Source organism: Canis lupus, chromosome 22 (assembly GCF_048164855.1).
Source record: "Canis lupus baileyi chromosome 22, mCanLup2.hap1, whole genome shotgun sequence".
In the NCBI taxonomy this organism is placed as follows: Eukaryota; Metazoa; Chordata; class Mammalia; order Carnivora; family Canidae; genus Canis; species Canis lupus.
The window spans coordinates 41300202-41313244 of NC_132859.1; the positions used below are offsets into that span (position 1 = coordinate 41300202).

The window sequence follows — 13043 nt, forward strand, 5'->3', positions numbered from 1 at the left end:
TACCTTTCTCCTGAGCATTTCCAGGAACCCGACTAATGCATAGTCTCCATCGGCCAGCCACTCCTCCTTTTACCCCCACTAGCTCCTTTGCAAAAGGACCAGGTGAAGCACCAGGCCTCAGCATGGAGCCCCCTGGCTCTCTTCTGGCTGTTCCCTTTCCCTGCTTTCTCCAGTGCAATGTTTTTAACTTCCTGTAGGTAAAACGTTAATAATTACCAGAATAGAAACCTCAAAAGAAAAACACTTTTGGTATACAGCTGATTATAAATAATTTTTAAAATAAAAGTTGAGACATGAAAATAAATCATCACAGAGCAGAATTTTGAGAAGGTATTCAGATTGTTTTTACCCAAGACCTAAAGAACACACATGCAGTCACTGCTTAAACATCCAGTTGTACCCCCAAAATCCCTTGCTCTGGGCTGTGAGTGAAAGCCACATTAGCCCAACTAGGAAACTCACACCAAGCTTTTGGGCCTATCATTAACACCCTGAGACTTGTCCAAAAACAGCATCTCTCTGATAGAACCCAATGGTGGGTACTCAGGTGATTTCAACATCAGCCCTTATACTTTTATATTTGAAATAATCCTAGGGGCAACTGGGTGGCTCAGTGGGTTAAGCATCCAACTCTTGATCTCAGCTTAGGTCTTGATCACAGGATTGAGTTCAGGCCCCACATTGAGCTCTATGCTGGGGATGGAGCCTTCTTTTAAAAAGTTAAAAAAAAAAAAAAAAAAAAAAGAATAACCACTTTGGGGCACCTGGGTGGCTCAGGCAGTTAAGCATCCACCTCTTGATTTTGGCTTGGGTCATGATCCTGGCATCAAGTTCCACACTGGGCTCCATTCCCAGCAAGAAGTCTGCTTCAGATTCTCTCTGCCCCTTCCCACACCAACCCCCTGCCTTGCACGCACTCACTCATTCTCTCAAATAAATAATCCTTAGGGACGCCTGGGTGGCTCAATGAGTGTCTGCCTTTGGCTCAGGGCGTGATCCTGGAGTCCTGGGATCGAGTCTCATATCAGGCTCCTCTTGGGGAGCCTGCTTCTCCCTCTACCTGTGTCTCTGCCTCCCTCTGTGTATCTCTCATGAATAAATAATTAAAATCTTTTTTTTTAATTCTTTAAAAATCCTAAGTTTAAAACAAAATCCCTATTTCAAATATGATTTTTAAAAAAATAAATGCCAGTGCAAAAACACACTTCATTTAATGACTCAGTCTCTTGCCCACCAATTTACCCAAACCCATTCAGTCACAATAAAACAACTAAACTTCTTAAAGCAGAGTACTGGAATGCCAGAAAGGGGAAAAAACAAACAAAAATCCCAGACAACTACAGATATTTGCAATGATGTGTATGAATTGGTTAAGCCACAGGAGCCAGACAAAATAATGCACATTATTTGATTCCATCTACATAGAACAAGAACAAAGGAGCAAACAAATCTAAGGTGACAGAAGCCAGGACAATGATCTCCCTCTTGGGGTGCAAGGGGACTTCTCAGGGCACTGGACATGCTGCATGTGGTTTTATGTGGGGGTCATTATTCAAGCCATTCACCATGGAAGATCTGTGTAGTTGAAGTTATACCTCAATAGGAAAATAAAAGAGTGCTGTGAGATGAGTAAAACAGCCAGGCCTGGGATCCCTGGGTGGCGCAGCGGTTTAGCGCCTGCCTTTGGCCCAGGGCGCGATCCTGGAGACCCGGGATCGAATCCCACGTCGGGCTCCTGGTGCATGGAGCCTGCTTCTCCCTCTGCCTGTGTCTCTGCCTCTCTCTCTCTCTCTCTCTCTCTCTCTCTGTGACTACCATAAATAAATAAAAATTAAAACAGCCAGGCCTACTTAGACACTAACAAGTAAAGGGTTAGATTTGAACAAAGTACAGAATTTACCCTCTTCCAAGAGGTCCAGGCTTTCATGCCGCTCACAGGTGGGCTTCCTCTCTTCATCCTGGTAGTCATATTCAAAATACCCTTCTTCCCTTCCCACATCGCTCAGGGACATTGCTGAAGTCACCCCAAAGCCCAAACATTGCCCTAAGGGGCGGTTCTTGGGGTAGCTCCCAGCTGTCTGCCCAGAGGAGCCATGGGAACCAGAGCTCCTGGGGTACACGCTGGGCCCTGGACGGGGCAGAGGACATTCCCTGGCTGAGCTGGAGTGGAGGGTGTGCACAGGGCCATTGGCCCAGCGTCACCCACGACAGACCCGGAAGGGGGTGGCTCCCAGAAGCCAGGGGAGGGCCAGGGTGGGGCGTGGCAGGAGAAGCACCTGCCAGAATGGGAATGCCCTGCCTGCCCCAGCGTGACCTTGCCAGGTGCTGTGGACTCAGACAGGAGGCAGGCAGGCAGGTGTAGGACTTCAGGTAAGCTCTCCACCTCCAGAGTCTTCTCCCTACTTTTCCTCCCCCCAGAAGCAATGAGGAATGGTAGCTTCCTGGAAGTTTCATAGCAACTGCACAGGGCAATACCAAACAAGCCTTAAGCAGGTACACCTGTCTAAAGGTAGGACTCCAGCAGAGGAGCTGCCCTGGTGAATCATTGCCCAATGCCTCAGATGAGAGAATTTTGGTCTGTGTTCTGAGACCAATCTGACTTTTTTTTTAAGATTTTATTTATTTATTTTGAGAGAGAGAGAGCATGAGCAAGGGCCATAGGGGCAGAGGGAGAGAGAAGCAGACTCTCTGCTGAGCAGGGAGCCAGACATGGGGCTCGATCCCAGGACCTTGGGATCATGAACTGAGCTGAAGGCAGACACTTAACTGACTGAGCCCCTGAGACCAATCTGAGTAACAGCCTGCCACAGTGCTAAACAGGGAAGAAAGTGATCATTCTAATTACTAGCAGAAGGGGAAAAAAAGGCAGCAACCACTACCTGTTTTAAGCTTAATTCAGTCTTTCTTTGGTAATACATTGCATTTGCTCTTTTTAAATCTGCATTTTATAACCCCCACTCTCCTCCTAAATCTGTGTTGTATACAGTCAGATTTACAAATTCTAATTGCTAGGATAAGGAGGAAAAATTCTAAAGCCTAAGAGTTTACACTGTTGCCTGGAAGAAGAATCCATGGTTTAATTGTGTATCTCAATACCAATTCCTCTGTAGTGTTTGATTTTTGCCTTTAAAAGTGAAAATGGCAGGTTCTTCCATCAAACCCACTGGAAGGTGGCCCCGAGTGCTGGCAGCTAAGAACTGCAGCACATTCCGCAATGTCTGTGCTTCAGCTGCTTCCCAGCTACACTGTGGCAGGTCTCCCAGTTCCTAAGAGCCACACCAGGAGACCTATTCCACCTCTCTGCTGATTTGCCTCCCCTAGGTAACCGAGAGGGAGGCTTTGCACAGAGGCAAGACCATCATACAGAAGTCTCTGCCCAGGTTCAGGTGATAGTTCTTATTCATCTTTGGATCCTTAGGGCTGAGGATCCTGTTTTGAGAGCTAAAAATGTCTGCTACCGTGAATTGCTACCTCCATAAGAATGTAAGATCATATGAGTGCCTCAAATAGAAAACCAGAACAGAATAAAAATGCTATTTAAAAATAAAACCCTAGAGACATATGCATTGTCTGGTTAATATTTTGGAACCTGAAAAATGATTATTACATTTTACAACGTTAAAGATGGGTTCTTTATAAAAAGGAGGCTTAGCAGAATTCAGTGGCAGAGGGTTTAAAATCACATTTTGAAAATCTGCATAAGTTTTAAATACAATGTTTATGAGGACACACACTTGGGGAAAAATGCCATTTAATCGCAATAAATGGGATCAAATTAGACTTAATTCAATTCAAATGACCATAAGTCTGAAGCCCTGGCAAGGGAATGAGGGAGGGCGGGAGGATCTCCACCTTGTGCATTATTCATTCAGCAAATATCAGACTGACTCTAAGATGTGTAGGATACTGTACTCGGCCACGGCGTGTACAAATGAAAACAAAAGCTGATCTCATGTATTTGAGAATACTCTCAAGTGATGACTCATAACCAAGTTGTTTATACTTAGCTTTTAACTCGAATCTAGGTTATCCTTAACAAATGATGTCCAAGTCTGTATATATTATATAATAAACATTTAGGACATGGCATTTTGAACACCAAACCATCTTACACTCTTCATGGCACCCCATATTTCTGGGTTTAGTCCTTCAGGATATTCCCTGCCTCCCACTCCAAATCTCTCCTCTGTGCCCTCTCCCAGGGATGTTAAGGAATTCTCAAACCTTATCCACACGTGCATTCATTTCAAGGTTAAAGGCAGAGACAGGCCAAAAAACAGCTTCTCTGACAGAGCAATTTCTTCAAAAGCCAGAGCCAAGAAAGCCCAGGAATCCCTGTGCCAAGTGGGAGATCCTGGACCTCTGGATGTGAAGCCTTTGAGAAGGAGCTTGGCCTCAGGAAGAGCCAAGTAGCAAGGGTGTGTGCTGTCCTAGAGGCAAGGACCAGACACTGGGGCTCGGGCAGGGAGGCAGAGACTGAGTTCTGGACTGTCCCTAGAAACACTGCACAGGAAGACCATAAGTGGAAGGTGTCACCTCTTGCAGGGTGGAAGGGCATCCTTCCTGTGTGTCCCTCTCCAGATCTACTCAATATACCATCAGAGAAGTCACTGCCCCAATTTCTAGCAAAAGGAAAAAAAGCTCTACCATGCACTGTCCCAAGAGTGGCCAAAATCCATTGGGGTTATTTACATTCAATTTTAAATTAATTAAAATTAAATAAAATCCGGGGTACCTGGGTGGCTCAGTTGGTTAAGTGCCTGCTTTCAGCTCAGGTCATGATCCCAGAGTCCTGGGATGGAGCCCCAAGTTGGGCTCCCTGCTCAGCAGGGAGTCTGCTTATCCCTCTGCTCCTCCCCTTCTGCTTGTGTGCTCTCTCTCTCTCTCTCTCACTCTCTCTTGCTGTATCTCAAATAAATAAAATCCTTAAAAAATAATAAATTATAATTAAATAAAATCCAAAATTCAGTCATGTTCACCACATTTCCAGTGCTCCAGAGCCAGATGTGGCTATTGGCTACCATACTGGACAGCACAGCACAGCTCAGAGTGTTGCCACTGTCAAAAGTCCCACTGGACCACAGCCCTCTAGAGGGTACCTCCCCGTTTCAAGATGTGAGCTGTACACTTCCTGACCTCCATGGTCTGTGCCTAGTCTGCTGCCCCTTGCCTGCACCTGACCCCACTGCACCCTCCTGCCACCATTGTCCTTCTGCCCTCTTCTCCCAGTGCCATCCACTGTGCAGACTTCTCCCAGTGCTTCAAGCACCTCCCCTCCTTTCACTTCTTAGTTCCATTGGAACAGAGCACCCATTTCTGAAGGTCAGGATCCAAACACCTTGCTTCTACAATTAAAAAAAAAAAGGGGGGGGGACATCATGCTCCAAAACCCGGGCTCTGGGCTTGCATCTCCACCTGAGAGAGGGCATTACTGCTACTTTACCAAAGCCACTTACAGAACTGACAATTACATTATGCATTTATAATTAATTCCTTTTTTTTTTTTTAAGATTTTATTTGAGAGAGCGCATGCACTCATAAATGAGCAGGGGGAGGGGGAGAGGTAGGGCAGAGGGAGAAGCAGACTCGCCACTAAACAGGGATCCCTATTCGGGACTCGATTCCAGGCCCCCGGGATCATGACCTGAGCCGAAGGCAGATGCTTAACCTACTGAGCCGCCCAGGCACCCCACTTATTTTTTTTTAAAGTCACTTTTATAGCCATTCAGAAGGGCGCTGCATCTGGAAAGGGAAAAGCCATCTGTCCCTTTTGAAGGTGCATCCCCCAATAAACACCAAGTGAACAAATGACAGCCTGTTTGAGTTGTTTGACACGAAGTGCAGGAACATTAGAAAATCATCTCGAAAACCTAGGAACAGCTTTTCAACTAGTGTTTCAAATACCTCCAGCAAAATTTTACTCCCAAATTAGCCAAGCCTCACCTTGGGGTGCCATTTTAGGGGTCCCTGCAATCAAGCGAGTAACAGCACCTGACTTTTCACTGTGGAGTAAGAAGCCCAAGGAACAAGTCCATCAGCCGTCTACTAGAGCATTTCCAGGGGAAGATCAATATTAGCATGAGCAAGACCATCCCCCCACCAGACATTCACATCTACAATGTTGTACTGCGGGCAATGAGGGTGCCAGGTTACAAAAGAAACTGTAGCAAAAAACAGGTAGTAGTAAAGATACTACTATATCTTGTTCAAAATGCCACTTGTCTTCTAAAAAGGATTTTTTAAATATTTTATTTATTTATTCATAGAGACAGAGAGAGAGAGAGGCAGAGACACAGGCAGAGGGAGAAGCAGGCATCATACAGAGAGAGAGCCTGACGTGGGACTCGATCCAGGGTCTCCAGGATCATGCCCTGGCCTGCAGCGCTAAACCGCTGTGCCACCGGGGCTGCCCCTAAAAAGGATTTTTAAAAAGAATTTACCAACTAGACCATCTCTGAGACAATAAAATTAAGCACTGGCCTAGCACATCACCATTTACGAAAAGTTTTTACAGCTGACCTTGAACAACTGGGTTTGAACTTCGATAATTACTGTGAACACGTTTTTCTCTTCCTTAGGATCTTCGTAATAACATTTTCTTTCCTCTAGCTTACTTTATTCTAAGAATACTATATAAGAATACTACATATTATACTACACTTACTATAACACTATACGAAGAAAAATACATACAATATACAAAACGTGTTAATCAACTGTTTATGTTCTTGTCAAGGCTTTGGTTGACAGTAGGCTATTAGTAGTTAAGTGGTGAGGGAGTCAAAGGTTCCACATAAATTTGCATCGTGTGTGTGTGTGTGGGGGGTTGGTACCCCAAACTCCCATGTTGTTCAAGGGTCAACTGTACTTTATATTCCTTATACTCTTCACTATGCCTCTTGTCAGTGTGGTTATCCCCATTTTCCAGATGGGGCATCTGATTTGACAGAGGCTCACAGACATCCCAGGATGTGCCCAAACCACAGAGCCATGCAGAGTGAAAAGTGGGCCTCAGAAACTCCAGGCCAGCGCACTTTCTGGCGATATATGTACTTCTAGAGTCATTATAGAAGGACATGCTCTTTCTTTAGCTTAAAGACATACACTTGACCCCAAGTCTCTTTAAATATTAAAAAGGCCTCAGTTTTTAAAAGCATACTTTAAAAAAAAAAATAGTCATCAGCATAGCCAAGAAGGAACATGAAATTCTTTAACAGACCTAAAGAATGATTTTCCAGACCCCTGTTCCTGGGGCTGGTCTCCACTGACACTGGCACAGTTTCTCAAACACACCTGATGTAAAGAATCACCTAAAGTATGTGCTAAAAATTCAGATTTCTCAGGACCTCTCTGGGTCTGGAGTAAAGCTGAGAATCTTCTTTTTAAACAACTGGGTGATTTTCACAATCCACCAGGCTTTAGAGGCAGGACACATCCAATGTAGGCAGCCATGACTCCATCTGACACCATAGTTTAAACAGGAGGCACTGGTTTATCTGCACAAATTCTGCGAAGGCCATGCTACATGTGTCGAGAGCTGGCTGGTTCAAATCTCTAAAAATTACTTGAAGGTAATGGGCAACCAACCCCCCTCCAGTTTCTCATTATTCTAAGTCCCTGCCCCATGCCCCTTGTTACACCCTCTGGGGGTCTTACTGTTGTTGTTTGGGGGGTGGGAAAGATAGTAAGATTCCATAACTACCACTGATAAAAGGGAAGGATCCGGTCATTCAACACGGAATGAAGCTCTCCCACACCTCCAGAGATAAAAGAAAACAGCAGCTATTTTTTTTATTCCAGTTTTAAAAGAGGGATCCTCATTGTCCTGCCATCTATATTCCCACCCATACGTGTATTACTTTTCAGTGCTAACCCTGCAACTGAAGCGTGAGTCACTAACTCGGACATAAATGATGATTTTGCATCTTTTTCAAAGCATTTGACTCATCTTTTGTTATTAGCATAGAAAGTTCCCTAGAAGTTTCCCTCATTAAAGATTCAAATGCCAAATGATAAGAGAGACAAAGCAGTGCTGTGTGTCTACTACCTGGCCACCTCACCGGGTTGGTCGGGTCTGGGAGATGAAAGGGCTATTTCATTTGCAATTTTAAAGACGCACGTATAAACAAAGGCAAACTGCATTTCCAGACTAACTGTAGAGGCCAGGTAAGAACTCAACTGGTCAGAAATGAGTAAGCGAGTTAACTACAAAATTAGCATTTACTTGAAATCCCAATCCCCTGGGTTTCCTAAACTAGATGATTTCTGGGTATCTGTCCCTTTTATTCTGTTTCGCTAACTATTTTTAAAACCCAGATTATGAAAACGCCAGTTGTCCCAGTAAAGTCTGTCCCAATAGCCTTTCCCCTTCATCCAAATTGGAATGGAGGGTCATGGCAAGTATTTCGCTCAACATTCAGACAGTAACTGCAATCAACACTGATTTACCCTTGGATAGAGAAGTCGCTTCTCCTTCCATTTTCCTTTCCGTTGGAAGAAGAGAGATCTGGCTGCCTCCAGGCCAAAAGACTCAACTGAGAAATGGCTGGGTAAGAAAGTCCATCTGACAGACACCCAGATAAGAGTCAGCCAGCCTCCTCTCACCCCTCAGACTGCCTACCACAAGCCACTGGCTTTATCCCCAAGGACGAGGGTATAAAGAGGGCTGGATGGTGTAGCAATTAGGTCAAGATAGTAAGAAACCTTCCTCCCCCACTTCTAGGAGGGATCCGTGGGAGCCACAGCCACACCCAACTCATCCACAGCCTGGGACAGGCTCTGTGCTGAAACTAATCCTCCCCATTCCAGTGATCCACCAAGGAGGTCCATACTCCAAAAAGTTAGGGAGGGCTCAGTGAGTCACTATCACCACGGAAATTCTTAAGAGTTCAGTGACAGTTCTGAAAAGAAGCATCCCTATCATTGCCTCTTGGAGTGGGGTGACAGGAACTGGCTTCAAAACAACGTATCCAAAGAGAAGGATTCAGTCACCTTTTCCCCTGAAGTCGCTTGGAGCTGCCCACCACCACCATTACTCAGGATATTTTAAAATGCACAGGGACTCCACATGACACCATCTTCACCTAAGGCTGGGGGGCAGTGGGACTCACCAGGGGAAGTTTCTCAGCACGTTTACATACCCATTCACCCTCTCCAAGAAAGTCTCTTGGTCCCTCCCCTGTGTAGCCCTGGGTCAAGACAGAAATCAAAAAAAAAAAAAAAAAAAAAAGACAGAAATCAGCAGATAAGAGACAATTATGTAGTTCTTCAGCTTACTAAGGAGGCCAGCTCCCAGCCTGCTACATCATTCAGGTTAATCAAATGTGGTCATGGTTAGGGCAGTCTGAAACTCCCGATTCAATTAAAAAACAGTTACCTTACCTATTAGTGGTTCGTGTGGGGCTGGGAACATACTATCATCAGGGAAGAGACCCTCAAACTGTACATATTAATTGTATTTTTTTCATGTATGTGTGTGTGTGTGTAAGAGACATGTGATTTGAGGGTTATTTTGAAGAAGAAATTAAAGATGACAGATTAACTGTGTCATACACGATTCTGATGCCCAACACCACAGGAAGCCCTCTCCCGTGGCCCCTCTGAGAATGCACCTCAGTGCTATTGCCATGTACCTGAAACCTCCCGAGACCTGTCCAGCCCAGTCTCCTATGGAATGTGCCACACCCTCCCTGCACAAACTGAGCGGGTGACCGAAGGAGACAGTCTCTCCTTGCCCCTCCCAACATCTCCCCACCCCCATCTCTGTGGGATCCCACAGGCAAAATTCATTTGAATTGCCTGCTGGGTGGGAAGCTGCTTCTGCATGTTCTCCAGCCTTCCCACATCTCCCCCCACCCCCACCCCCACCCCACCACGTCTGGGTTCAGGGAAGGGAGGATTTTTCCAGGCCTGCTGCCAACAGTTCTGAATATACTATTCCCCAGCCCCGCCAATAGCACAGAGGTCACTGAACACATCTCCCCCTTGCACACACACGCACGCGTGCGCGCGCACACACACACGCATCAACACCACGCTCACGCCTCACCCCAGAGAGAATTCGATCCAAGAGAAGTATGATGCTCATAAGCCCTGCATACCAATACCATCAGCCCTTCTGAGCAAAGACCGACTAACCGCAGAGGAGTATCCATGACCCTGCCCACCTGCCATCTCCTCCACCGTGCCTTCAGACCTGTCAGAGCCATGCATGCCTGCGGCAGTGTGGGTTCCAGTGCCCCCACGACAGGTTTCAGGACCACCACCCCACCCCGGAGGGAGACAATGTCCCTCCACATTCCTGCTCTGTTTTGCGGGGAGCCATAATTACCGTCCGAGCATTCTTCATAATACCAGTCTAGTTCATAATAATCCGCTTCAATAAATTTCTGCATAGTCAGTATTCTTGCAGAGGAAAGAACGGACTTCACAGCGCCATCAACATCAAGTAAAACACTGCCATGCCTCCCTGCCCTTCCAGAACACTGGGCAGAAGAGCATCCCGAAACACACCGGAATTAAGCTGTGCATTCTTAATGACAGTCTGCAGCCAAACAGAAAAGAGGCAGTGAAAAGAAGAATTCTGGTGGGGCGAGGACCGGAAGAGCAGAAAGGGAGGCAATTTGCAGAGCTCTCGGAGCCCCCAACAGCCCTGCTAATAAAGCGGCAGTGGCCAGCAGCCCTGAATGGGAGTATCCGGAATTGTCCTATCCAGACGCGAGGAAGGTGACGTCAGGGACACACACCACCACCCAGAGGTCTCACTCGAGCCTCGCCTCCTGCTTGCTGCTCATCTTTCAATCTAACAGTTGCCATAGAAACTGGCCATCTCTGAAAAATGATGCAGAGATGGAGGCAATGTCTTCCAAGAATGCTGGGAGCAGGGGCTGAGAGGTGCCACCCAGGGAGAAAGGAGGGTGTGTGCCAGGGGGCCTCGCTACCATGGTCACTTCCAACAAACATAAGGACAAGAATATCTGCTCGCTTCTGGGCCACTCACTACACAGTCTGCTTTTGAAAAATGCCCACCTTCTAAAATTTGCAACCATTACTTTTAATTTTCACTCACCAATCTGATTTAACACATTAAACATCTTTTCTGAAAATCTGACCACCACCTCAAGGAAACGCAAATTATTTAGAAAATGGAAATGTTTTTCACTGAGATGCAGTTCTGCTCGCTGTTCATGCCTTTGCTCAAACTTCTGAAAAAACAGCCTACAACATACCAACAGGGGAGGATGCCATGACAAAGGGGCCCAAGCAATGCGATAATACTGTTTCTTGGGCACTTACACGTGTGATCAAAGTACAAACAGCAGAACAAAACAGCCCACCTGCAAGATAATAGCTGCCTCTAGGGAAGGAGAGGAAGGGAGCTTTGCAACTGTCCTAAATGCGTCTGTAATGTATTATATCCTAAGGAAAAAAAAACGGAGTTAACATTTACTAGTTTTTTTTTTTAAGATTTTATTTTATTTATTCATGAGAGACACAGAGAGAGAGAGAGAGAGAGAGAGAGAGAAGGAGAGAGAGGCAGAGACACAGACAGAGGGAGAAGCAGGCTCCAAGCAGGGAGCCCAATGTGGGACTCAATCCCAGGACTCCAGGATCACGCCCTGGGCTGAAAGCAGACGCTAAACCGCTGAGCCACCCAGGCTTCTCAACATTTACTATTTCTAAGTGTTTGACATGTTTTAAATATTTCATTCAAATGAGTACGGGATAATTAGATTTTGGATGTACTATAGGGTAACTCCATCCTCTAAAGCAGGATTTCTCAACTTCAGCACAACTGCTGACATTTAAGGTCAGATCATTCTTTGCTGTGGGTGGGCTGTCCTGGGCATAGCAGGGTGTTTAGCAGCACTGTTGGCATCTACCCACTTAGATGCCAGAAGCACCATCCTCTCCTTATCAATACAAAAACCAAAAAATGTCTCCATACACTGCCAAATGTCCTCTGGGGGCAAAAATCTCCCTCCAAAACCAATGCCCTTAAACAAAACTACCTATAGAACCTCACCAGCCTGTTGGCCGAATACCATAACTAATCTGCGGATGTCAACAGCAGCAGCGTGGGCTTTGTTCGTTTTTTTCTCTTAATTTTCTACTCAAGACCATGTAATTTATGAATGAATAATAGTAAAAGGGTCTCTTTTCCACTATGAGAGGAATGACTGCTACAATGACTGAACAGGGATAATTTCCCTTTATTCTTCCAATTGCATATGATGCCTCAGTTAACAAACGTGGAGACACATCGCTCGAGGGCAGGGCTTCCGGGAGTTAATGTGCATGTGAATCACCCAGAGCTCTTGCTAAAATGCAGATTCTGCTGTGGCAGGTCTGTGGCAGGCCCAAGATTCTGCATTACTAACAAGCTCTCACGTGATGGCAATGCTTCTGGTCCCCAGATCACATTTGAATGGTGAGGTATTTCAACAGGATGGATAAATTGGGGTGGGTAATATATACAGTGTGTGTGTGTATCTCTCTCTCTGCATTTGAGTAAAAAAAAAATGTAAGAAAACTATGTGTACATATATACATACACACACATATACAAACACACACAATTACAAACCCTATATATAGACTCTTGGGCAGAATCTGTACCATGTATAAATCTATCTCAGCCTTTCTAAATCATGAGAAGCAGATGAGCCTTTTAATGTTGTGTTGTGAGGTCCCCAGAGCTGGCTTCCTGTCCCCTGTGTAGGTTCCAGAAGCTTTTCCCAGCTCCAGGTACACGCCCTCCCCAGGGCCCTATGCTTTTACCAGGTCATGCTTGTACACCAGCATGAGATGCTACAAGCAGATCTTCCCACTTGCCAGGTGGCCAACTGAGCTCGCTTGGCCCAGCCTGCACATGGTGAGGGCATGTCCTACCCCGTGTGGAAAGCGGGGTTCCTGCCTCTTTAGCAACATCAAATAGAGGAACCTCCTTGAGTCTCAGAAGAGTAAAGGAAAGTTAAAGGCAGCTGGTGATGAATCTTGGCTTGAGCCATAAGCAAGCTTTTGGGAAAGTCTGGAAAATGTAC

At 45.7% G+C, this 13043-nt stretch overlaps 1 protein-coding gene across 13 annotated transcripts in view; it reads right to left on the minus strand.

The window, feature by feature from the left end:
• Positions 1–13043, minus strand: part of TRAK1 (trafficking kinesin protein 1) — a 181810-nt gene that overhangs the window by 57440 nt on the left and 111327 nt on the right. For 3 of the 13 annotated variants that reach the window (XM_072793217.1, XM_072793216.1, XM_072793209.1), the window contains exon 1: positions 10331–10678. The exons of 6 other annotated variants lie outside the window; for them this stretch is intronic. In XM_072793217.1, coding sequence (XP_072649318.1) covers positions 10331–10394 — 64 coding nt within the window. In that variant the 5' untranslated portion in view covers positions 10395–10678. Of the gene's footprint in view, positions 1–1900; positions 2183–8448; positions 8494–10330; positions 10679–13043 lie in introns of those variants that run through there. 4 more of the 13 variants (XM_072793214.1, XM_072793210.1, XM_072793211.1 and 1 more) reach the window with 4 other exon arrangements.